General features: G+C 43.1%; 1 protein-coding gene across 6 annotated transcripts in view; it reads left to right on the forward strand.

Moving 5' to 3' along the window:
* The window catches only part of tenm2a (teneurin transmembrane protein 2a), a 151,526-nt gene that overhangs the window by 84,379 nt on the left and 40,851 nt on the right, over window positions 1-26,296 (forward strand). For 5 of the 6 annotated variants that reach the window (XM_062425620.1, XM_062425621.1, XM_062425623.1 and 2 more), the window contains 3 exons: window positions 5,452-5,658; window positions 13,926-14,157; window positions 22,646-22,884. In XM_062425620.1, coding sequence (XP_062281604.1) covers window positions 5,452-5,658; window positions 13,926-14,157; window positions 22,646-22,884 — 678 coding nt within the window. The remainder of the gene's footprint in view (window positions 1-5,451; window positions 5,659-13,925; window positions 14,158-22,645; window positions 22,885-26,296) is intronic. The other variant, XM_062425626.1, reaches the window with a different exon arrangement.

Genomic DNA, 26,296 nt, shown 5'->3' on the forward strand with positions numbered 1-26,296 from the left:
TAGAAATATAACATATATAGAGGTATGAGTCAATAAACTATATTTGTGTTTATGTAAAACAGTTTTATGTTATTGTAATGTTATTTATTTGTTTTATTTGAACATCAAGTATGACACCATAGAGTAGATTGCTCATTAAATACTATAAATACTTACAGCATACATTTAAATTTCAGTTGCTGCTTGTATAATATAGACTCAGTGTTTAAGATGCTCAAGGCCCACTTTTAGTACTGGTTAAAAGTACTGGATTTGGTTGAAATACATAGTGTTGGATGGTACAATAGCTAAAAGTAGACCTAAAAGATAAGCAATTGAAATAGTATGCTAAAAGTAATGGATACATGGTTGAAATGTCACCTTCTCCAAAACTCATGTAAAAAGCTCTACTTCTATTATTGTTGTTAAATAACGTCCTGTTTAAATGTACTGGAATCAACACATTTGAAACATGACAGGAAATATCAATGACAGGAACTTGAGTTAATCTGATAGAGCTGTGGGGGGCACATCAAACACGAAACACTGGGAGGTACTGATGTTAACTACAGTGTACAAAATGTTCAGAAAACACACGTTTTGGGTGCACGGGAACAGAAAATCTGTTTTAACCAGTCTAACACTTTTAAAGTGTTTTTAATGGAAATCTGTGATGACAAGCCTCAGTTATCCTGGAAGGAATATACAAAATGAAATCAAGAGCTGCTGCTTTTTAGGGGGAAACAACAATGTAATGTTCTTAATCTGGATAGCACCTTTTTCCAAGCTGGAAAGCGTCTTTAGTGTCAGCTACAGGCTGTTTGTGTGTGGAGGATCAGCCTGTTTGGGCAGAGGGGCACCGTATTTTCGGAGCGATGGAGTGATGCAGGCGAGATGAAAGAGAGGAGCCAAGGAGCACAAGCGGAGGATAGCTCTAGGCCAGAGACAAACCCAGACACTGTTACACATCAAAGAACGAGCCAGTGATACAATCATCTCTTTAGGCTGTAAAAGCCCAACTTTATTAATTAAAACACGTCTGTTGAATCTTCCTCTCATCTCTCCCTTCCCTCTTTACTCATTTTATCACTCATTTTGTGACTGATTACGAAAGGAAAGAAAAGAGGGGGAGAGCTGGGAGAACACATTTGAGGTATCAAGCGGATGAACTCAAACCGTTCCTGGATGGGCTGTGACATCCAGATGTTGCACATACAAATACACACATCCAGACAACAACAGGTGTGCATCTTGCCACAGTCGAGGGAAATGTGAAAAGGACGGAGGATGAGAAAAGAGGAGGCAAGGATTCGAGCAAAAGCGAGGGGGGGGGGGGGGGGCAGGAAGAGAGATGAGATGGAGGAGACAGACTGCACTGTATAGATAAATAGAGAAAAGGGCCCATTGTGTCAGCAGCTGTCATCACTAAATAGCCCTCAGATCACTGTCAGACACTATCACACATATACACACACACACACACACACATATATGCACATACTTACACACAAACACACACACTGACTGACAGCTCCCCCTCAGTCCAACATCTGTGCTGACAGCAGCCATGGTAATGAGTCTCTGCATGTGCCAGCATGGGTGTGTCGCTTCTTTTTCTCCCTCTTCCTGCGTACCACTCATTCAATCATTCCACGTCTGCCTTATCTCGTTGTTTCCCCCCTTCTCTTCGTCATCTTAATAGAAGCGCATGCTGATTGACTTAGCAGCAAGCGCCACATGAGTAGCGGCTAAATGAGAGCAGCATCAAGTGTAAAGTTGGGTGGATTTTTTTCTTTCTTTTTTTTTTTTCTCCAGCGTTGCCATCCAGGTGCGCTGCATTTTCAAGTAGAGGTGTGGAGGAAGAGAGGGATGAAAGAAGGGAGAGATGAAGTGATGATGAATGGCTCTCGTTAGAGGGGTAATTTGTCTCTCCTTGTCTGACTGGGCTCCAGCTGTCGCTCCATCCCTCGCTCCACTCCACTCTCCTCGGCCTACCACTCCGCACCTCAGCCAGATGGGTGGACGGATGGACGGAGTGAGGCAGGGGGGGGGGGGGACAGAAATACAGACAGGGACAGGGAGGAGAGGAGAGGAGTGGAAAGAAGTCATTGAACAGTAATCGGGTACAATTGTTCCTCGTGTATAATGCCCCAGCAAAGTAAAGAACATATCATATTGAGATGATTCAAAACAGGCACAATAGCACAGCAACAGGCATGACTCATATAATCAAGTCAAAGTTGGGTGCCCATATAACTAACGTTGATGAATTGTGGGAATGTCTTTAATAAAATGCCGTCAGTCTTATTTTTTCCCCCTGATACACTTATTTTCACACTAATCAACACTTGTAAGAGGACTGTAGAATCGGATAGAGAGAGAAAGTCGGGCGCAGAGAGAAGGATTGAGAGATGTATACAGATGGCCGGGGAGGCGGCTGAAGGATGGCAACGAGCAAATCGTCAAGAGAACCACATGAGCTCATTGCCAAGTCTTTGTTCTAATAACACAAAGCAATTTTCACTGACCTTTCTAGAAATGTAGCGGGCAGAAATGACTGAGTTAAGGATGCCCCACAGCATAATTGCTAAGGAGATTAAAGTTCCCGTAATAGCTTTTGGCCAACTAGTACAATTTTTCCTTTTTTGTAATTAAAGTGATTTAAAATATTAATAACTACACTCACACACACACGTAACCTTCTGTGTACGGGCGTGTATACGCTCATAATTGCGTACACACGCAGTAAAAACATGCAACAGCAATAAAACAATTTTAAAGGTATGCCGCTGCACACGCATGCCTACGCAAACACACACACGCAGGCATTTTTCATTGCCCGTTGTCACTAAAAGTCTCATTACAGGCCTTGTGAAATATGCAAATAGCTTCTCACATCAATTGAAGTGAGTGATCGATTCATTTAGATCAATCGCTTTTTTTTCCCCCTGCATGTGTATTCCCTCTTTACTTCTTCATTCCTTTTCCCCCCCATCATCCATTCTTCCCTCTTATTCACCCCTCCGCTACTAATCCTTTCTTTCTTTTTTTTACTTTTTATTATTGGCAATAAGTTTTGTCAGCTCATAGCTTCTGGACTGTCCCTTTTTTCTCCATCCTCTACTCCCTCCATTAATTTATCTCTCTCTCTCCCTCTCTGCTTCTCCATTCCCCCGGTTACCCCTGTGACCTCGATGTCTCTCCCTGCTTCCATCCGTTTCTCACTGTCCCGCCCTGCCTCTCTTCTTTTCCCTCCTGTCAGCCACAGTGTTTGCTTTGCCATTGTTTATCCATTTTTCTCTGTTTGCTCTGATGAGATTGACCGGACACACACACACACACACACACACACACACATACATACATACCTAAACAGAAGACAAGGCTGGCATCTCTCTGGGGTGTAGTTAACGTGGGGCTGTGGATCGATCCTAGCTCTGGTTTCCATGACGCAAAGCTCTAAGCTAGAGCAGTTTGGACAGCAGGACAGAGGCATCACTCTGCCTCCCGTTCTAGCAAATATATCTCTATAAAGCCGCAATGGCACCTAGACTCAAATTTGTATTTTCCATGATTAATGCACTCATTTTGATGCAGCATAGATGGGCAAGTTAGCCTACAACTGTTTCTTAAATGACGTCTGCATTGATCCTCACCCTCCCTCCTTTACTGGGGTACTGTTTCCCTGATGCAAGCAATATTGCGCTGTCGCCTACAAAAAAGTCCTCCATCTATCACAGTCTTTACACATTTTGATTTCTATCAATGCGCGCTGTGATGGGAAGGTGAACGCTGTCAAATCACAGTCACACCATATCTGTATTAAAGAGTGCTTTAAAAAGAAAAGAAAGAAAAAAAGCTTAAACAAGTAAATATTACAACAATGAATGCTCAGCTATGTTTGTCAAGGTCTCGCCACTTTTCTCTCAGAAAAAGAGGCGCGTGATGAAAGACGAGATGACTAACTGAAAGGCAGCGCACTGTAACTTCTTTGTTTACCTGGTGAAGTTTTCTGTGGCAAAGGAAGGATGAATGGATGAAGTTTGTAAAACCAGAGACGCGTTGGAAGGACTAAACACCATTAACAAAAAAGAAAAACAGTTTATTTGTTAAGCTGTTAAAAGAAAACACGGCTGGTGCCCGGGGATATCATTTTGAATGGAAAATATAAGTGATAATCAGTGCGTCAAAGTGTCTTTGTTAATTGTCTAATTAGTAGTTATAATAACCTGAGTCCTTCGGTGGGTTGGCTGGACTCAGTGGCCTCATTCCTACCATATTGTTGATTGATTGAGCTACAAATATGGCAGACATAATTATTCTATATTTTGAGCCGTCTCTAAATAGAATTTATTAGATTTGTCTTTGTCCTTGATTCCAAACCTTCGGAGAGTAGAGTGAATTCTCTCCATCCCCTTCTTCTCTCTCTGGTGTATGGGACAGCCTGATTGTGTCCACGTGTCCCATGGCTCCCACTATTTAAAGACTTGGCTGTTAACTTTTTTTGTCTTACCCATGTAGAGGACAAGTTTACAATAGATGAACAGCACCAGTCAAAATGTTGGGCATGCTTTCTAATTCAATAGAATAGGAAGGTGTGTCCAAACTTTTGATTGGTACTGTAAATCCTCCCGAAAATCTAATCCCGTGATTTGTATTAAAGCGAGCGTGATTTGTCGGCTCACGAAAGAAAAGTTTAATTCACAAGTAATAAGAAACACCCTGTAGTTTCACACTGGCGTGTCCAGCAGCTTATGGTGGAGAGCAAACTTTAAATGTATAGTCATAGAAATGGTCCTGCACCTCTCCCCAGTGCTATAATGAATTTGTTCTTAACAGTTGTATGAAGACCAATTTAATTTATGTCCCTCAGTCAATTCCTGAAAAATGTGTTAAAATGGAGCTAAAATGAGCATAAATTCCGTGTCAGGCCTGAGCTGAAGTGTGAGCTTTGCATGCACTGACAGGTTAAAATTTCTTTAATGTATTTAGGAGATCTGTGGGCTTTCTGTGTGAATCTATCACAAGGAGTCTCTCCAGTCTCTGCGAGCTTTTGTTTTTGTATCCAAGCCGCTTGCTGTGACCAGGGGTCTGTTCCAAGAAGCTGGTTTGATGAGTACAAGTTGCAGCGGGCCTATTTTCCAACTTCCTACATCCAGCCTTGCTGATAGTTTGGTTTTATTTGCCCAGATTGTGAGGTATCTGTCTCTGAGACTCACTCTGAACAGTTTTCAGAGGAACTATATTCTTCCAAAGAAACAGTCCCCATGAGAAACAGACACATTGCTGCTGAATTGTGTAAATGTTCTTTTATTCCAAAAAGTTATCCAGATAACTTTGTAAAGCTACTACTTGGAACAGGCCTTTGTATCATTTTCAGTCATTTGCCATCTGTTTTGTCTAACACCGCCCCCCGCCCCTCCCCCCTTCTCCCCTCCCTCCTTTTCCCCCCTCTTTCTCTCCATCCTCCAGGTCGCCCACTCCCTCCAACCTCTTCCTCCTCCCTGCTCCCTCCATCCCTTCCGTCCTCCTCGTCCGCCCCTCACCACCCCTCCCCCGGCCCGTCTCCACCGATCAGGGAATGCCAGGTGCCCCTGCTGGAGAAAAACTCCACCCACTCTCACCTGGAGCCCCACCCTGATGACTCATACTTGCTCCGTGCCCAGCCCTCCACCATGGGTAAGAGAGAGCTCTCCATTCCTCAATCCACCTTTTTTTATCCTTTCATTCCTTTTATTTATACATCAATATGTCATCCATCACCTGGATTGCTTCACTGCATTACCTCATCATGTGTCCGTTTCCTGATCTGATTTAGTTGTTGCTCGGTAAAATGCCAAGCGGTCTGTCGCTTCAGTTTAATGTCACATCTTGTTTTTTTAGGCCTTTTGTTTCTGCTTTGTGTATTCCTCCAAAGTGAGTGTTTGTTAGCAGGGCTAACACTACATTTAAAGTGACTTCGGCAATTATTGATTGCATTATAGAAACTGTAATATTTATAAAATATACAGTTAGAGATTTCAAATAGGTGTTGATTTTAATCATTGTCATATATCGATGTTCTGTTTTTGTTAGGGGGAAATAAATCTCAAAAGATAAACTAAAATTCACTTTAGTAAGTAACATGAAAGAAAACACTCAACCTTCTTCAGCTTCTTTTGTGGCCCACGTAACAAAAAGCTCATTTTCAGCAGAAAATCAGTAATCTGTTATTGGATTACATTATTAAAGTATCCCTCCTACCATTGTCAACTATTGCCAGAAAACAATGATGCAAGTGAAAGCAACCCCTACACTCTGCCAAGCACAGATTGGTTTACCAGTGAGTAGGTGTGTGTGCACTTATTTTCCATATGACATTAATAATCCACCAGAAAGTGAAAGGTAAAAAGAGGGGTGATGAATTTTAAGTGCCAGCAGGAGGATCAGTGTAGCAGAGACAAACTATTTAGTTCTTCCACCTCTGAGGCTTCTCTTTCATCACTGGACGCCTCTCTTGGTGGCTGTTAGAGGCCCTGTGTGCTTATATCAACACCTTGCAACTATGTGTTTTCTTCATATGCACACACACACTCATCTGCAGTGATGAGCTTGTTCATCAGCATACGCATTTATTCTCAACAATTACCTACTGTGGGCCAACTCTCTCTTTCTCTCTGTCCCTCTCTGTCTCTCCTCCCCTCTCTTCCCCTGTTTCACTATTCCTCTGTGCATCTGCACTTGTAATCAGCAGATATATTTAGCAGAGGCCTGATGGGAGGGAAAGGGGGTGGGCAGAGAAGTCCTAATGTGATTTTTGGTGGAATACAATCTATTGTTAATGGCGTTAGGCTCTCCTTTGATCCAGTATAAATCTTCATTAGGGAAGGCCCGGGTCCCAGGTTCAAGAGCAACGTGATTAGGAGGCTTTTAAAATGACGTTACATCAGCCTTCTAATTGGTTTACTGTTTGCTGGGGCAACATCAATCATTAGCCCAGTAACCGCACAGCAAATAAATTCACTCTGCCACTGACACCCTAATGGCAGACACTGGCAAAGAGGGAGAGAGAGGCTCGGAGGCAAACTCTCTTTCTCTCATTCTTGTTCACATACACCCACACTTTTTTGTTCTGGGGCTTCTTTCAGTCTCTGCTGAGCATGTACACACAGAGTTGGCGAGCGAGCGAGACAAAGAAAGAAAAGAAACGGCGGAGAAGCAGGAAAAAGAGGAGCAAAGAGGCAAATGGGAGCAGAGATAGAGAAAGTCAAACTTTTGAGTTCTGACGTTGTTTAATGAGACATCTTCCATGGATAAATCAAAAGAGAAAGAGAAAGAGAAAAAAAAACATCTTAAGCACACAAGTAAAAATAGATGGAAGAAAGTGAAGGGGAGACAGAGACCGGGAGACATAGGAGTCAAATATACAAAGAGAAAAAGGAGAAAATGTGAATTTTAAAAAAGGGGATGGTGATGAGTGCTTAGAGGGTGAAAGAGAGATATTTGGAAAGGGGGAGAACAACATTGAGATGAAATTGCAAATTGCCATGTTTCTCAGCCAGGACTGCTGATCTAACGGGTGCAGAGAGAGTCCTTGGCTTTGGGCGTCCATTAAAATTGGCCTAAATGAGTTTAGAGTGGCAGTCTGGCACTGAATAAACACACCCTGGCATGTTGGAAGACGTAGCAACTGCTGCGAGGAAATAAAACACCTATGACCAGCGACTTTTTATGCATGTGCTGCAAGAGTGCATCCCCGACTGGATGTCTATGCGGGCACATGCGTGTGTGTTTTGTGTGGTCATGTAGAGAGTGGACGCTGGGCAGGAAATGAGCCTCACCAAGCCAAGCAGAAACTGACCACAGTGAGATAATCCTCAGGAAGCTGCATGCTGTTTATGTGTGTTTATGTGTGTGTGTGTGTGTGTGTGTGTGTGCGTGTGTGTGTTTGTGTGTGTTTGCACGTGTGTGTTCCATAAAGTAGTCCACCATTACCTAAGCTAACAGGTGGACAGACATGACTTGTGTTTCTAGTGAAGCATGACAGGTGAATGGGAACGGAACACTGTTGCCGGGGATTGGCTGGGAATTGGGTCCGCGAATGTTTATATGGGAATACTGTCTGGCTCAGAGCACCTGTCTGGGAACACTCCCCCCCCCCCCCCCCCCAGAACGTCGGGAGAGCTGAGACGGCCAAACGGAGCGTAGCAGATCACTCCTGGAAAGAGCTAGCGTTAGCGCTGTCGCTGGCCATTCATTATGCATGGGGAAGGCTCAGCTATTTTTAGCCCAAGCCTCTTCTAAAGTGGCTAGGTATCTGCTGCCAGGGAAGCCACCTCAAGTCACTGCCGGTCCAATAAATGTTTAATGGCTTTGTTGAAACAAATCTACAGAAACAAAGGCATAACAAAGACCCGTTCTCTTATTCTGAATTAATGTTATTCTTCCTAACCGTGCTTATGTAAGGGTGACATTTGCGTAACAGTGGGATGATTTCTGTGCATGTGTGTGTGTGTGTATTTATATGCGTGTGTGTCTGTGTGTGTGTGCGTGTGGGTGAGACGCACACATGCATTTGTGCTCGCAGAGACTGTTTGTTTTTGGCTGGATTTGATGACTCTTCTCTAGCGGATTATTGCCTCCTAATTAGACAGAGATGACTAGCCAAGGCAGAGGCGGTGTGTGTGTGTGTACGTGTGTGTGTGTTTTAGTGTGTAAATGTATGTCTTTAACTTTACGTCTTCTTTGTGCCTGTGTGGATTTGTGTGTACGCTCGTGTATCATTAAGACTTTGTGCACATTAACACACTTTTGTCAGGAGGCACGCATGTAAATGTGTGCGCGCTAGACTCGGTTTCACCTCAAGCTCTCCTTCCATTGTGCTCAGCCTCTGAGCTCTGAGAAGAATGACAAATGAGGAGCATGTGACATTCGGAGACAGAGGACATGAAGCAACGGCACATGGGAATATACCACCTTAAAACACGGGGAGCATAGCAATTAGCTCAGAGAGAAGATGCATGAGAAACAATAGAAGGTGGCAGCAGTTTTTAAAAAAAGGATGGAAGCAGTAGAGATATGGGGCGTGAAATAAAGAGATGGAGAGACAGAGGGAGTGAGAAGGACAGGGGGAGGGGTGGGAGCTGAGCCCTGCAATGATCCTTTTTAACTGCTGAATGGGCATTTCTATCCTGCACACTCACACTCACACACACACACACACACATTTGCGCGCATACACACAGATGCACACCCTGCCCTGCGACTTTTCTCTGTTAACCACAGAAAATGTCAATAAACAGTTTGCCTATCCAGGGCTGCAAAACAAACTGCCTCAGTTGGTTGCTGCCAGTTGGCCACACACACACACAGACACACACATACTGTGAGATTAATATGGTGTGGCGAGCCCCTGCCTCTCTGTGATGTGTGCGCGCGCAGTGTGCTTTACAGGGGAGGCAGGTTAGCAGACAGGCTAATGCTCCTCTGCTGAATGAGGCTCCTTTGAATTGGCGAGCATAATGAACTTCCAGGGATTAGCCCGAGCCAAACCCACCAGCTTACAGCTATAGTCCCCTCTCTCCAGTCGCAGGGGACCTTGGACAGAATAAACTAGGTCAGGCTTCAGCAGCAGTCAGAAGGACTCCGAGCTTTTCCAGAGAAGTGGCTGTGAAAACAAAACAGAGCTGCTGAGAAAATCTTTCCATGATCACTGTTTACTTATACTGGTGACTGAAAGAGACAGAAAAGAAAGGAGGAAAAGATAAAGTGGAATAAAATGTGATCTGCTTGGGTGCTCCCTAATTGCTCTATTTCCTCACCGCATGTTTTGCCTTTTATCAGACTGGGTAAAACAGTTGTTCCTATAAGCCTACCTGCAAGTTGTGTTTCAGGAACTGGACAATTTATCTGGCTTTGTTGCCTATCTTAATTTATTGGACCCATTTACCTCCAGCCTACTCATTACTTGTACTCTGCCTCTGTTCCAATGGTTAGTCAGATTTGTGTTTCCATGGCCAAAATAATCAGGGATTTTGTTCAAGAGTTCTCTGCATGTATAAAAAGAGGCCTTGTACCTCAGCCTTGCTACTCCGGCAGACGCCACTTCGCAATATGTTCCTGTTTGTCTGGCGAGCTCGAATGACTCTTCTTTCTTTTTTTTCTTCTTTTTTTTAAGGATTTGTCTGTATGAATTTCTTTGACATCACTCTCCTGTGTTGAAGCAGAAAAAAGGCAGCAATTTGTCTCTGATCATAAATATTTTGTGGCATGCCTACAGAGACTTTTTTTTAACTCCTACTAAAAGCTGTTTGACATTTGGAAAAAAAATTCTTTTTTTTTAAGCACCTGTATGTTTTTGCAGTAACAACAGTAAACATTAGTAATGTGTCCATTTATGTACTTTATTCTACAAAGGTTTTTTATTCCTTTTTTTTTGCCCCTGTGTAGTTTGGTAAGGGGACACAGCACACACACCACAAAAGGAATTGTCATGCAAAAAATATACACTCCATGTGAACTCAATAAAAAACAAAACTGTACTTCCCTGTCCATGGTGTTAAGATTACATTACCAAAACAACTGAACAAACAGAAGCGGCCTCTACTCCCAGGTACTCGACACTACTTGGCTACAAAGAGAAAAAGAAAAGAATAACCATGTAGATATTGATTCAATAAAGAAACAGAAAACAATAATTTTCTATCATATAACAATTCAGTTCAGCTAACCTGACAGTAAATGACAATAGTGTCAGTCGCAGTAGGCCATAAAGAGAGTAAATGCAGTGCTCTTCTCAGCATTTACATTTTTCTGACATTATCTAGTGACATGTAATGGAATTTGCTGCTAGATGACAGATAATAGCATTTTCAACTTTTTCTCTGAATCGATAAGCGAAAGGTTACTGAAATGGCCAAATTTTGTAGGTGCGAGTCTCTGCAACAGTACAGGACATGACTCTGTCCCTGTGTAACAGTGTGATAGCTGGATTGTTGTGTCCCAGAGGTGTAAGGTGCTTATGAGTGCACAAACACACACACACACACACACACACACACTCAGGCCACAGCTGGTCATGGAAATCTAGGGCTAAAAAAAAAAAACATGTATTCTTCCATATACAAGCTATGCCATATATTATTCATCTAAATTTGAATGAAAAACTGTTTAATATTTATGGCAAGAAAGCGAACAAAGGGCAAAAACGCATGCATTTTTGTACGCAGATTTAAACATGGGAGACAGCGGGGTAGTGTGTGTGCACGGGAGTGCCCACTTTTATTTCTGCATTGCTCGGACTGTGTGTCCATGCTTTCGTGCCTGCGTGCAAGCTTATTTTTTCTTCCCAGCTTTAGGCTCCGTGTTGTGTGCATTGCTGCTATGCTTAGGCTAGATAATGGTATTTATGCAGATAGGGTGTAGTAGGAGCTATTTCACATTTAAAATGGCATTGCAGGGAGGAGAAGTCAAGTCAAATTTATTTATAAAGTGCTTTCAACAAACAAGGTTTATCTTAAAGTGTTTTATATCTCAGCAAAGGACACAAACAAAATGCAAATAAAAGCAAGATGAAAGAGAGGGAAACGATACTCAAGAAGAAATTAGGCTGTATAGGACAGAGGAGGAGGAGGGGAGTACAAGAAATAAAACTCTCTGCATACTTAAATATCAATGTGCACTCTGCATGTATGATTCCATGAGTTTTCCTGCAGGTGTGTAACTGCATGTATGTTTGCATATGTGAGTGTGTGCAAGCATGTACATTATGTGTGTCTTTCTCCCAAGAGCATCTTTGCATGTGCAAACAGATGTTTTGTGTCTCCCATGAAGCAGAGGTCAGGCCCCTCCATTTTTCTCTCATCTCCTCCCCTCTTCCCCTCTTCTCTCCTTTCACAAGCATCTGTTGTTCATGGCCATGTGGGTGACACCTGCGTCCCAGCGGTGCCACAGAGGAATCAGGTCACCTTACAAACTGGTTGCCATTACAGCTGGAGCTATAAGAGAGCTCGCTGCCCCCTATCTGATCTAAACATTCATCTACTGTAGTAGTCAGGAAATTAGGAAGTAGGAAAGTTAGTTAGCATGCAAGAGATATATTATTCAGCATGAGGCAGATGCTGTGTGCATCTATGCTCTAGTTTTATGTGTTTGTGTGTGTGTGGAAAGTTGGTATTATTTAAAGGTGCAGTATGTAGGATTAAGTGGCATTAAGTGGTGAGGTTGCAGATTGCAAACCATATGGTGGCTGCAAAACTCATTTTTTTGTAAGTTTTGCAGCCCTCTCTAGAGCCAGTGTTTGGTTTTGTCTGTTCTGGGCTAACATAGAAACATGGCAATGCAACATGGCAGACTCTGTGTAAGAGGACCACTCCCTTTGTAGATATCAAGGCCTCATTCTTAGGGTAACAAAACACACAACAATTCTTATTTTCAGCTGATTATACACTAATTAAACCATACTTCTGAATATTATATTCCATTTCTGCTATAATCCATTATGTTAGATGCCACTAAATTCTATACACTGCACCTTTAACACTGTTAGGAATCTCTTGACTGACAAATATCAAAGCAGAGAGAAGCAGACAGGAGAGTTTGACACATCCACTCATCCCTCATCCTCTAGTACACTGTTTCTTTTCTTATCTTATTCAAGAAAAGATGACAAATGGAGGAAGGCAAGTGTGATCGCACAGCTAGACAAAGCACTACATTTTATTGTTTCACCCCACATGTATGTGTGAATATGTGCACTTACTCTGTTCTTTGATCAGTACGAGTAAGGCAATGTGCAAACAAACACTGTCATTGTAATGTATTCCACACTTAGATGTGTAAAATAATAATGAAAGTGTGATGTGTTGTATTGATGAAAGGAAAATCAAACTGTGTTGTAAAGCCAGCATTCAAAGCCAAATGTAACATCAGTGACTCTTTGATTTTCACCATAATCCCAACATCTCTATTCAGACAACATTATAATAAACATGTGGACAGTTTGTCATTACACGGAAAGTTTTTTTTTTTTTTTCATTTAACATGGTGATGTCTTTTTGATCAGCTGGGTGTTGACTGTATGTCACAAAAAGTATGCTAATGCACAAGAAGTGATGCAACCGTGCCCTCCTCTACTGTATTGTATGTGGTTTATTGATTTTTCTGTATGAACCCACACACACACACACACGCATGTTCAAGACAGGCTCAATTCCCCTACTGATTCATGGGGAGAGAGAGAAGGGGTTGAGATAGAAAGGTGATGTGTGAATGGGTGTTCTTGTCTAAGTCATCCGGGTTTGTTTTTCAACTCTCACTCAACAGTCCATTAGCTGAGTGTTAGAAGGGCTGGTATTGGATTCTAGCTGACATGTTCCCCCAAGTCTGAGAGCAAGAGATGAGGGCACATGCTGAGCTGAGTGCTCTAATATTGCTCTATCACACACACTCACACACATACACACATACACACACACACACACACACACGCATGCGCATAAACATACACACACAGTTGCGAAAAAGAAAACAGGAAAGAAAGAGTGTTAGTGAGAGAAGTCCCGGAGTGAAAGATCTGGCTAAAAATAAGACGGACAAAATGTAGAAAGATGTGAAAGTAAAATGCAAAACATGATCATCAAATTTCATGTATCTATTTAGCTGGAATTTCCTTCTAAAAGAAGTTATCGACCATCTGGAAAATATGACACCTACTCTGACAAAATGATTGCAGACACAAAAGTAGCACATAATGGAATCTTAATTAAGTTATTTGCTAGCTGAAGAGCTTCACTTTTTTTGGCATATTGAGAAATAAACACCAAATATCAAATAATGTTTCTTGGCTACATTTGGATATGTAGACATTTTGGATTGAAATCTTTCTCTCGCTTCATCTGACACTACCTTTGATTTCCTTCACAAATACGTGTGTGCCTTAAATTGTCTCTGTTCTTGTCTTCTTTCAGGGGCTGCCAACCACCACAGTCAGTCCACACTACGGCCTCCACTGCCCCCTCCGCACAATCACCACACCTTATCCCACCAGTCTGCCAACAGCCTGAACAGAAACACCCTGAGAGGGGGACGTAACCCCATTCACGCCCCTCCTCCAGGCCCTGGAGACGGGCCGACCACCCCTGAGTCGGTCCAGCTACAAGACAGCTGGGTGCTCAACAGTAACGTCCCGCTGGAAACCAGGTCAGAGATGTTCCCTCTTTTTTAGTTTTTACAGCTGACAGGTTAACCTGATGTTGAATAAGCCCCAATCAATAGTAATGAAAGAAAAGTCAGAGTAGTGTTAATTTCGTTAATGAAAACTGTGACCAAACAACATTTTTTCTCATGACTAAGACAAGACAATGACAAGATGGCACAGACATCATTAAACATTAAGTGTGACTATATCAAAATATTGTTGACAGGAAAAGACAACAGTAAATTAAAAATAATATTGTGGGGCATTCAATGTGACTTACATTGCTTGTCATTGTTGGGGAATTGAGGAGAGCGTTAAAAAAAGAGTATAAGAAGAGTTTAAGGAAGTAAAGTATAGCGGTTGCGTAGGCTGACATGTGTAAACTGAGAAGAAAGCTACATAAAGTTCTACCTTACCTTTGCCTTTTGTGGTATACTGTTTAACAGAAGAAGTGTGAACAAAAGTTAATGGACAGTATTATCATTATCTAAAGTGATACAGTACAGTACAGTGTTACAGACTCTTTGTTTTGTTTTTTTCCTGAATACAAGCTGTCAATATGAGGATTGGTTATGCAGTTGGGGGTGTTGCATCAATTAATATCATCAGAAAATACATAAAGTTTTGAATAGTGTTCGTGAGAGAGGGAGGGAGAGGGAGGGAGAGAGAGGTTGGTAAAGGCAAGTGTCAGTTATATTAAGGGTAAAGTGTTAGGTTAAGGGTTTGGGCTAGACTGTCTACAATATATGGAAATCAATGCAATGTCCTGCAAACTCCTTCTGTTTCTCAAGGCAAAGGCTTTGTCATTGAAGCCTTGTGCTGCGCTGTCAGAATCATACTCAACAGGAGCCCCGGCCTCCACTCAGCATCAGTAAACAGCCAGTCAAACAGACAGAAAGATACACAAACTGCAGCACACTGGGGCTGTTTCTGTGTGCAGGTACTGTATCAGTCAAGGTAGATATCCTAACAGAGCCAGCAGGGAAGTGGATGTTTTTTACTGATCTGAAGCCAACGCACGAGAGTCACACTTAGAGGAATGGCAGAAACTCAGAGGAGAGCACCTCGGGAAGAGATTTTGATGGCTGTTTACAGGTAGATCTGCAGGAAGGAGAGAGTATTGCTACATGGATAGAGAGGACTCTTCAGCTGACAAGTGTGGGCTTTTTTGCAAGTTCATCACTAGTACACAAAGATTTATAAACAACAAACAGGAAACAATTAATCAGGCAAGATATTGTAGATGAATAACAGTTTTATGATTAAGAGTGTCACAGTTTACCACAACTGGACTCTGCGTCAAAGCTCCACACAGACTGTGTGAGCAAATCATGGAGGGTGCATTGGATATCCTAGACATTGCAGTTTGAAATTTGACAGGGGTTTGATTAATTTTACATAAATGTTTAAGACACTGAAATGATTGGATTCCCTCTGTAATGTGATTGTGATAGTTAACATGAATATCCAGGATCAGAGCAAAAAATGGAAAGGAAAAAGGCATAAACTTTTCAGGAACTGAAACATTTCATCTAATTTTGTTGTTGTTGTATTTGTTTACCTAATAGATGAAAACTACATTTTTTTAATTCACCGAGCAAACACAATGCAGCAGAACACCGTGAGCATACTGACCGTCTCCCCTGCATCATTCTAAGCCAATATGTAAACCCCCTAACCAAAGAGAAAATTGCTCTTTGCCTTTGAATCATAAAAAGCAGCTACTCAAATGCATTCTCTATTTGATCTCTGAGTGTGACGCATAAAAAGAGCTGCCATGTGTCAAAGCTATTATACATGCAACCAGGAGTTCAGGAAGAGGAAATACAAACCATTTCACACACCCTACACATGTGCTTTAGCCTGAACACAAAGAACACTTACTGGGCAAACAGAGCATTCATGCAGGGTATCACTATTCATGAGGCATGCAGTGAGAGGGACACTGCGTACATGCTTGCTAGCATGCGCACACTCGCTCGCTCTCTGAGCATTTACTCTGCAAGCTGTAGTTGTGTTTCTCCTGCTGGGCACTGGGGCTTCCAGCTCTGATGGTCCCAGATAAGCTCCCCTGAGTGCCGGCCCTGTGCAGTATTTATGAGGTCTGGCCATGTTTAATTCAGCACCACTGATCTGAGGTCTATGCTCAACTTGTGCTGATGCATCGCACCGGTATGCATGGTGGGTAAGAAGAAGCGTGGTGTTAAACAAGAATACCTATGGATTTAAATAGAAGCTATTTCCAGTTGTAATTGTTTATCTAGACCTGTGTTGCCATGGTGACATATATGCTACTGAGCAGAGAGGAGATTTTTGTGATTTCTGCCTCTGCAAATAATGGAGTGTACTTTGGTGAGATTTGGAGTATAAAAATAAACTTTTCACAAAGGCTGTTTTAATTGTCATCTTTACAGCTTGAAAAGAAGGGGAAAAAACGCACATGTTGTTGAGTCCTCTGCAGTGCCAGTATTTGGTCATGTTCAGGTGGTGGGGTTGGGCATGGCTCAGAGCCTGTCACAGTAAATGAAGCCCAGAGCAGAGCTTCCAGCTCCACCCTCCAGCCCAGATTGGGCCCTCCTCCCTGCGATGGCGGAGGCTGGGTGGGCTGGCTAGAGCTGCTGGAGCTTGTGACTGGGTCAGAGCCAGTCGAGCAGAGCCAGAGAGTCACACCACCCCTGCGTTGGCAGAGCCCATCCTTCATCTCATTATAACCCGCAGCTAGGAGATGATGAGCACACGTGTGCATGGAAGGGGACAGTGTGTGATTGTGTGCGTTCGCATCCAAGAATGTGTGTTTTCTTTCACTGTGACTGCTCCCCACCGTGATCATATGGAAATCTTGGCATTTGTTGTCCACTGGTTATTGTTAATGTACGTGTGCATGTGTGTGTGTGTGTATGTGTTCTGGCTTGACCCGATAGTGTGACAGCACTGAGAGGATGAAGAAGATTGATCACCTAAGAACACCCCAGGGCCTGGATGACTGGCAGAGAAAGAGAGAGATAGAAACAGACGAGGGGGGTTTGAGGGGGGGTGATATAGCAGAGAAATTTAAGTCGGGAGAGTGAGGGAGGGGGGAAATGGAAAGGAATGGTTTACGGTAGAGAAGGGAGAGATAAATAGGGAGAGAGAGGGAGAGAAATAAAGAGAGGTGGTGATTGAAGGAGATTGTTTTGGGGAGTGTGTGAGAGAGAAGATAAAAAGGCAGAGGAGGGAAATTGGGGCCGGTATAACATGGATACATTTACCGATGTGAGATAAATGACTATAGATGGCTGGTGCCACTGCGTGTGTGTGTGGGAGCAAGAAATAGAAAGAAAGAATGCATTTCTCGGCGTGCACATGTGCGTACATGTGTCCCAGCATTTTGCAAGAAAGCACCTGATTTCCAATCGGTCCCTTGGAGCCTCTTGGCGAGCTGATGCCAGTTTCAATCTCTCGCTATGATCTCAGGACATTCCCCTGCACCCCCTGCTCGCTCCTCCATGAGCCACAGCTCAAGGGGAAAAATAAGATCACTGAGAGCGTTGCAGCATCTCAATTTATCTAGAAGGAGCGGCAGAGGATGGAGCAGGCCCGGATGATGGGGTGGGGGTGGGGGTGCTATAGGTTACTTTCAAATGCATTACTGTGGGGACTGATTTAGAGTTGCTACCTGTGGGAATCGCAGGGGGTAAATGAGATGAAAGGAGAGCAGAGAAAAGATTCATGTCCAGCCAAGTAACCACTATTGTAAAATGCATATTAGACCTACTTAAAATCATGCAAGATTTATTAATGATATGATCATGCATTCACACAGTTAAGAGTGCAAATGTAATATGCAATATTATTACGCAGAGGCACTTCCCTAACAAACTAAGCCCCCATTTTTAAACTGCACTGTTTCAGTAAAGTTTCATGACAAAAAATATTTGAGTTGTAAACCATATATGGAGAAATGCCAATAAAAACTCTTCATGGCTGAGTTTGAAAGTTTATTGCTGATGTGATTTTGGAAACAGCAGTTGAGAAAACAATCTCACTACATGGTCCATTTAGTTTAGCTGCTCGGATACTGTGTGAACCTCATCAACAGATGGAGTTCGCAAAACGATCACAGAGTTGTTGATTTTTAAATATAATTTACATTTCTGAGTACTAAAGGAACATCTCGTCCATGTTGGATTGTCAGCTTGTGCTTAAATTGATCAAGAAACGCTCACTTAATTGACCTTATGGTGAGATTTTTTTCTTAACTCTAATGTGATTTGGGGGGTTAAAAGTAGAGTTGAAAATAATCATTACCTCCACAATGTGTGTGAGTACTGTGTGTATTGCAGGCAGTTTAAGTGCCACATTCTTGAAGGGTAACAAAGTGAGGTATCTAAAGTATTGAGGAAATGGCAAAAAATTCAAAGAGTGCCAAATCAAACACAGTTTTTTCCAGTATCACTTCATTTCTGTCCATGCAGATGGTTTGGTTTCATCTGCTAAGGTTTTGAAACTTTTACATCTGGAACACTTGCTGCTGCCACCCCAAAACAAAGCAGTTGTGATTTGGGATACATTTTATTGAATAAAAAAATTCTCACCAGTATTTAATATAAAAATACAACTTGATCCTAAGACACCACATTAGATGTCTTTGATATTTTTCTCTTTACAAACATCCCCCAGCCTCAGAATTTTTCCCATGTCCCTCTTCAAAGCCACACTTTGCAAGTGAATGCCCATTATACCGCATCCATCTGCCTTTTATTGTTTCTGAGTATTGTAGCAGTGAGCAATTCTCATGACGGCATACTTGAGCATTCTTTTCTCCCTAAGCCCTTTGTTTCATTCTCAGATCTGACCATTTTTCAATCACCCCCATGCTGCGTCAACCTCCGTTAATTGTTCTCTACCTCTGATGATTCTCGGAATGCTATCCTGTGCAACCACATGTTTGCGAGAGCTGAGAAAATAAAGGGGTGCATGCGCGTGTGCTTGTGAAAGTGTGTGTATCCGTTCGCTAAGGGGAATGTGAGCTTTGACTTCCTGCTAATTACCCAGCATGCTCGCTGTTCTGTGGTTAATTGTCCAGGTCCTCTTTCCTCTCAATGGGGAACAGGATTGGAATGGAGTGAAAACACCCCCCGCCCTTTATCTCTCTGTCTATCTTCTAATCTAAAGCCCTCCTCTCCATCCTCCATCCCTCTGTTATGTCACTTTTTTGCTCTGCGTGGATGCAAATTAAGTGTTTGGTAGCACGTACAGGGCAATCTTGTGAAAGAAAACCCACATAATTTTTTATTTGTTTGTGTGTGGGTTGACACCCGTGTCTTAGTCGTGCAAATATGTGTCAGTGTGTGAGCTAGTGCTTGCTTGTTCTGCATGTGTGTGCATGTGTAAGACAGGATGAAAGACAGCGAGGTAGCAATGGTTGGACTTGAGGAGAGGGGGGGGGGGGGCTGCTGCTGGCAGCTCAGGAGAAAAAGGGAGGAAGAGGTGGGGTGGTCTCTGTCAGCTCTCTCTAATTATGTGTGATGTTTCCATGCTGGACCACTGTCAAAAATCCCACAATATTCACACACAGATACATAGGCACACATGCGAGCACACACACCGCAACCAATGATACAGAGTTGTGATTGCCGGCTGCCTGCTATGATAGAACCCCTCCATAGTCCTCCGCAACATAAATCAATGTCAATTACCTCCCCAGAGCACATTAGACACTTTCCATTCTTACTAGTAATTAGTATGGCCCATAGACATATTCCCATCCCACACTTAGCTCACAGTAGAGCTTCTGCACACAAACAACAAAGCCAAGGAATGAAATGAATTCTGCACATGCAACCCAATACATACCAGCACATCAAATCATGTACATGTGTCACACGGAATGCAAGCAATTCAACCGCTCACCCTCTCCTTGTGTTCACTCACACACATTAGGGGTATCGTAATTAATTACTGCCGACCTTGCCATCACAGAGTGCGTCAGCGGCTGTGAAATGAGTTGAAGCAGAGACACACGGTGGTTGACCTTGGGAGCGTGCGTGTTTGTGTGTATACACATGCATGATCTGCGCGTTTGAGAGTGTGTAAGTTTATGCAAGCATATTAAAATTGATGACCGTGATACTGAGAGGCTGGTATTTTTAGACAATAACCTCATATTTCTTTGCGTGCCATCTCTTCGCGCTCTTTCAGCCTCTATCTGTCTAGAGGGGTTTTTTTTTCTTCTCCCTCTCTTTTCTTTCCCCTATTTTCCTCCCTCTGTGTCACACAGTGTACCTGACAGGTAAAGGGGGAGGACGGAGGAGAGAGGAGGTGGAGGAGGAAAAACGAGAAGCATCCAGCAGGATACCAATCCGACAATCAGGGGCATGAGATGATGAGAGAGAAAGAGAGAGACGGAGCATAGACTGACTGAATAATTGATAGAGAGTGGAATGGTGCTCTCAAACCATATCTTCATGCTCTGAGCACATCACCTGTTTTCACCAGTTGAAAAGTTTAGACGAGCAGACATATGTACAGACACGCTGTTATGAAACGGCAGTTATTAAAGACATCAAAAGGAGAGAAGACCACACAGCAAAGTGCAGCTAAGCTCTATTTTTAACACGTCCTCATAATTAATCGACCACATAGGTCGATTTTACCATGCACTCCAGAAGGAGCGTTTTCAAGCATGCCGCATCTATTGGTGCTTCTAAAAAAACGTTACAAATCACTGTTCAAAAATAATGATGTTTTATGGTGTGAAAACGTGGTTAAGGTCTGCTCAGGTGTAAATACAAAAACCACTTGGTTAGGGTTAGGTAGAGATCACGATCATTTCAAACGTGGTGTGGGTTAAACTTACCACTTCCTTAAAGGTAGGCAACACTCGTGATGGCTACAATATATGATGCCTAATGTCTAACATTAACTATCTTTCATTGATCGACAACTAGCATTAAAATTAACCTAACATGTAATAGAAACCGAAACAGACTTGACTTGGGACTTGTCCATGTTGACTTGGCACTTATTTTGATATGGGATTTGCCTCGGGACCTCATAGCCAGAGACATATTTCTGATTAGCAAAAAAAAAAAACTTTCCTCTGCAGACTGCATTCCTAACCCTAATCCTAAATCCTATTAGCACTTTCAGTTTTACATAAACTGGACAAATTTGCATGCTGTCTGATTGCTTGACGGCTCATTTCTTGCCCTGTCAGACACTGCTGTAGTGATGTGTCCTCAGGAATGAGCAATTAGGATAGTGTTACCATAACTGATAGAAATGATGGACAAAAACTACAGGAATATGACCAAAGTTGTGATAAACTACAATTATCACCTAACCCTTACATCCACATGCTTAACCTTAATCTTGAAACTAACCCTAACCCTAACTGGCCTTCAACAGCCCTTTAAAAAGGAGCAGACGAGATGTGCTCTCTTTGTAAGAATGTCCTCACTCCCAAGGTCAGAAGCACAGACAGGCATACAAAAACTCCTCCATCATTTTTGAGGCAATAGAGTGACCTCGTCTCCTCAGATCTGTCACTCTTACCTGAGGGCTTTCTCCTGTCATACCACCTGGAGTCTGTGTAGGGGAAAACTCCCTGTTTGTGCCATGAGCATGTGTCACGAAAGATGTCACAAAGGTGCTTCAAAAGTTTTTCTTACTATGTCCTTGAAATTTTCCTTCAAGTACATTTTTTTGTGTGTTTTATTGTTGTTTTTTTCCAAAGGCAGGGGGGGTAACAATGCTCCTTCAAGGTTAGAACAGATGAGAGAGGATAAATCAGGTCTTTTCGGAGTGAATGAAGGAAGACGTGATTAAAGGAAGGAGATGCTGTGGAGCAGGAGGATGCCGAAATATCTGCGAGAAGAAGCGGAGTGGCAGGGTGATATTGAGTTAAGAAAAATGATAGCATGGGAAATGGGAAGAGGATGGGAGAGAGAGCAGCAAAGGAGACGCACTGAGTGAGCAGGTGCAGCTATAGCAGGGGATAATGGGTAATATGAGCGAAGGGATGACGGTTCAAATCCCTCTTTTATCCTCTCTCTGAGCTCTGACCCACCGGGACAATGAGGGCAAGGAAAGGGGGACAGCATCCTCCGCAGCCATTGAGAGTAGAAACGAAGCATTTTGTAAGTGGGATGAACAGAGGCAAAGCAAAGGAATGGAAGGAGATAAAAAAGAAGAGTTGAGCAGGTGGAGGTTAAAAAGAGACCTTGGACTGGAACGGGCTGAAGTAGAGACACAATCAGTTCAAGGGTGTTCAAACCCAAATGGCAGGAAGGGTTCATCGGACAGAGAAATTGGCCAGACGCTTGCACATATGTGACCCTGTCATCTGGAATGATTGGTAGATTGGTGTATCTGCTCCATGTTTACTTTCCCAGAGGTTCTTTAACACTTTCAGCATCAGTATCGACGAATAAAATGAACATTTTCGTCATTTTGTTCTTCCTATGTAATCATTTCTCTCTTGTTTTTTTTGTTTTTTTGTATTTTCAGGCATTTCTTATTCAAGACATCGTCAGGGACCACCCCTCTCTTCAGTAGCTCATCTCCTGGCTACCCTCTAACCTCGGGAACGGTGTATTCTCCTCCCCCTCGCCTGCTACCCAGAAACACCTTTTCCCGCTCAGCCTTCAAGCTAAAGAAGCCGTCCAAGTACTGCAGCTGGAAATGTGCCGCGGTGACAGCCATCGCAGCTGCTGCCCTGCTGGCCATCCTACTGTCCTACTTCATCGGTAAGTGAACGTGCAGCACGTATTATTCATGAAGAGGTTTAATTACATTTTATGTGTTTTAATTAGAGGGTGTCAGTTGATGGGAAGTTAAACATACACATGGCCAATAAAATGCTGGAAAAGAGAATTTCAGAGGTAAATTGACACACACGGCCACCAGAATTACCAGCTGAATCAACTCATGCTTAGTCACACATAATACCACTTTTATTTCAGGTTGGTTTGCCCTGTTTGTTTTGCACTGACCCCGTAATACATGAACTTTGTGTTTTTTTTTATCCATCCCAGACCACACTCAGAAAGTGTCATTCTAGCAGCCTTTTATAAATACAGGCATGAGCTTTGCCACTGTAGCCATGTGCTGTCATAATCATACTCAACAGGAGCCCCGGCCTCCACTCAGCAACAGTAAACAGCCAGACAAAAAGACAGGAAGATACATAAACTGCAGCATACTGGGGCTGTTTCTGTTAGCAGGCATCAGTCAATGTAGGAATCCTAACAGAGCCAGCAGGGAAGTGGATGTTTTTTACTGATCTGAAGCCAACGCACGAGAGTAATACTTAAAGGAATGGCAGAAACTCAGCGGAGAGCACCTCAGGAAGAGATTGTCATGGCTGTCTACTGGTAGATCTGTAGGAAGGAGAGAGCATTGCTTAGACAGAGTACATGCGGGGGTGTGTGTAAGTGGGCATGGATTTTAGTCCTTCTTGACCTCATTCACTGGACAAGAGAGTGCAGACTGGGTGTGTTTGTGTGTGAGAGAGAGAGAGAGAGAGAGCGAGAGAAGGAGAAAGAACATGTATTTGGAGGCAGATGTGTCACTGAGCCCTTGATTGGCCTCTCACCCCAGAGACCAGAGTCAACAGATGGGGGGATCTTAGCAAACAGTGCCATCAGCAGAAAGAACAACCCCCTCATTGCCTCTACATACATTATTAATAAAATTTTACATTATTTATAATCTATATCTATCTATCCATCCATTGTGAGTGTGTGCACCCCCAGCTTGCTCACTTGAGTGTGTCCAAATGTACACTCAAGTCTGTGCCTGTGTGACCGTGTCCATATTTGTGTGTGTGTGTGTGTGTGTGTGCGTGAATGTGTGCGTGCATGTGTGCATATGGTGTGTATCCCCTCGGAGTGCCCTTGAGAGTGGTGTGTGTCCTCCAGAGCAGATCAACCTCCCTTACCTGGGGCACAAAGACAGATCCATCCTCTCCTGAGCTTTGCACAGTCACACTGCACTGGACAGCCACATATGGAGCTACCAAACTGGGGTTGGGCAGAGGAAGAAGGGCCACAGCTACACCTCCCCACACATATTTGAGGGCAGCAATGTAGTGGAGCGGAGCAAAAACCCAAACCCTTGTTTATGTATCTTCTTTTTTCGTTTTTAGCAGCAAAGACTTCACATTTGGCTTTTAATGACATAAATGAATGGGGGTTTTTTATCATAGAACATTAAATAAAGGTAGCTGCTGCCTCAACTACTTTCTTAGTGCCAGATCTTGATACCTGTCAATACATTCAATTTGCTGACAATAGTGCCTGTCTATCTTAATAATTGGCTGCATTAACTTGTTAGCCATATTGAGAAAGTACTTAATTTATAGATGTATTTATAGTAACAAAGAGACATGCTGTCCAAATATACTGGATAGATTACATTTACTGGGTTGCTAATACGTTTGTCTCTGACTTCCATTTTCGGTGCATTTGTTGTTTAATCGCATGTCAAACATCAGCGCTTTACCACCAAATTTAATCGTCCAACTGGCTTTAATTTGGTTTGCTGAACAAGGCTGAAATAATAGTTTATTGTTATTATTGTTGTTAGGCCTCTTTTCAGCTGTTGTAAGGAAATGTTTTGCTCTGGTGTTTTGTCTGTGCTGAACAGAGCTGTAGCAGTGCTGCGAAGCCTGAAACCCTTGTGTTTACCTAGCTTTTTGTAGCGTTAATCGTGCAGTGAGTTTCAGTCGGAAGAGTTCACTGCTCATAAGGGGGATTTTGTACCTTTTGTGTGTGTGTGTGTGTGTGTGTGTGTGGGTGTGTGTGTGTGCGTGTGCGTGTGCGTGTGCGTGTGCGTGTGTGTATGTGTGTGCGGGAGCCCAGCGCTCACTAGGGGGATTGTACAGAGCACCAAGAGCCATGCAGCGTGAAGAGGACCCCTTTGAGGCGTCCACCCAGGAGCCCACTCATAAATTACACCAGGACACATGTGCCTGAGCAGCATTTTTTTGGGGTGTGTGTGCGCATGTGTATTTGTGCGAGCGCTCGTTTCTTTAGATGTGTGTGCGTCTGCTTGCAATGTGTGTCTGATTGTGTTACAGAGAGGGTGTGCCGGCCTTCAAATGATTTTTTAAAAATTCTTTCTTCTTTTTCAAGACCCATAAATAAAACTTCAGAAATTGCCTGACAATCTTCCAGCAGCACACACACATACGTACATTCACACTACCTGAGAAGCTTTTAGAAAAGCAGAACTCAGCATGCCACAGAAGCACGGTAGCTGATATCTCTTTGAAGCTTATTCACTATGTCCCACTGTTAGAATGGAGCCGTGGGGATGAGATAAACACACAAACACACTCGCATAGATAGACAAAATAGAAAAGAGAACGACAACATGTAGCTTTGTGTGCCTGTTTTTTTTACTGTACCTGTATGTGTGTGTTTGTATGAGTTAGAGAGAGTTTACTGAAGAAGACAGTCAGTCCTATTTTTGGTTAAAGTGTTTAGCTCCCAACTCCAGCGAAGTATGGCCTCCGCTTTACGTGTGAAGGAATGACTGAACGGATGGAGGGAGGAGGATAAACGAGAGTGCTTGTTCTTCATTCCCCCGGCGTCTTGTTTGCTTGCTCCGCATGGAGCAGCAAAGCCAAAGGAGAGGTGGTTGCTAGGATACAGGTGAACGGTTGGCATACAGGAGGGAAGACAGGTCCGTCATTGTGAACAGCAACCTGGAGAGAGCAAGATAGAGGAAGGCATAGGAAGAGAGAAAAAAAAGAGAGGGGTGAAATAGAGTTGGAGCAGAGAGGGCAGAGGGGAAGAAGGGAGATGTGTCACTGTCAGCATGTAGCCCCAACATAAAGGGGAGAGGAAAAGGAGAATAGATGACTGGAGAGAAGGAGGAGAGGAGGGCTGAGGCTGATATGTCACTGTCGGCGCCGTAAGGGATGAGAGCACGAGATTGCAGGGGGAAACAGCAGAAGAGCGAAGTCTGTTGTTTGCTCCGCCGAAAAAAGAAGGGGAGATGACTGGGAGGAGGAGTAGGAGTGACAAGACAGCCAGGTGTGGAGAGGAGAAACTGAGAGGAGGCAGAAGGAGGAGAGATGAAGGAGAACGTGGCCTCCTGAGGTTCTGTCACCTGGAATATCTGTGGGATTAATGTCTCCTAATTGATCACAGC

Source organism: Scomber scombrus, chromosome 9 (genome assembly GCF_963691925.1).
Source record: "Scomber scombrus chromosome 9, fScoSco1.1, whole genome shotgun sequence".
Classification (NCBI taxonomy): domain Eukaryota; kingdom Metazoa; phylum Chordata; class Actinopteri; order Scombriformes; family Scombridae; genus Scomber; species Scomber scombrus.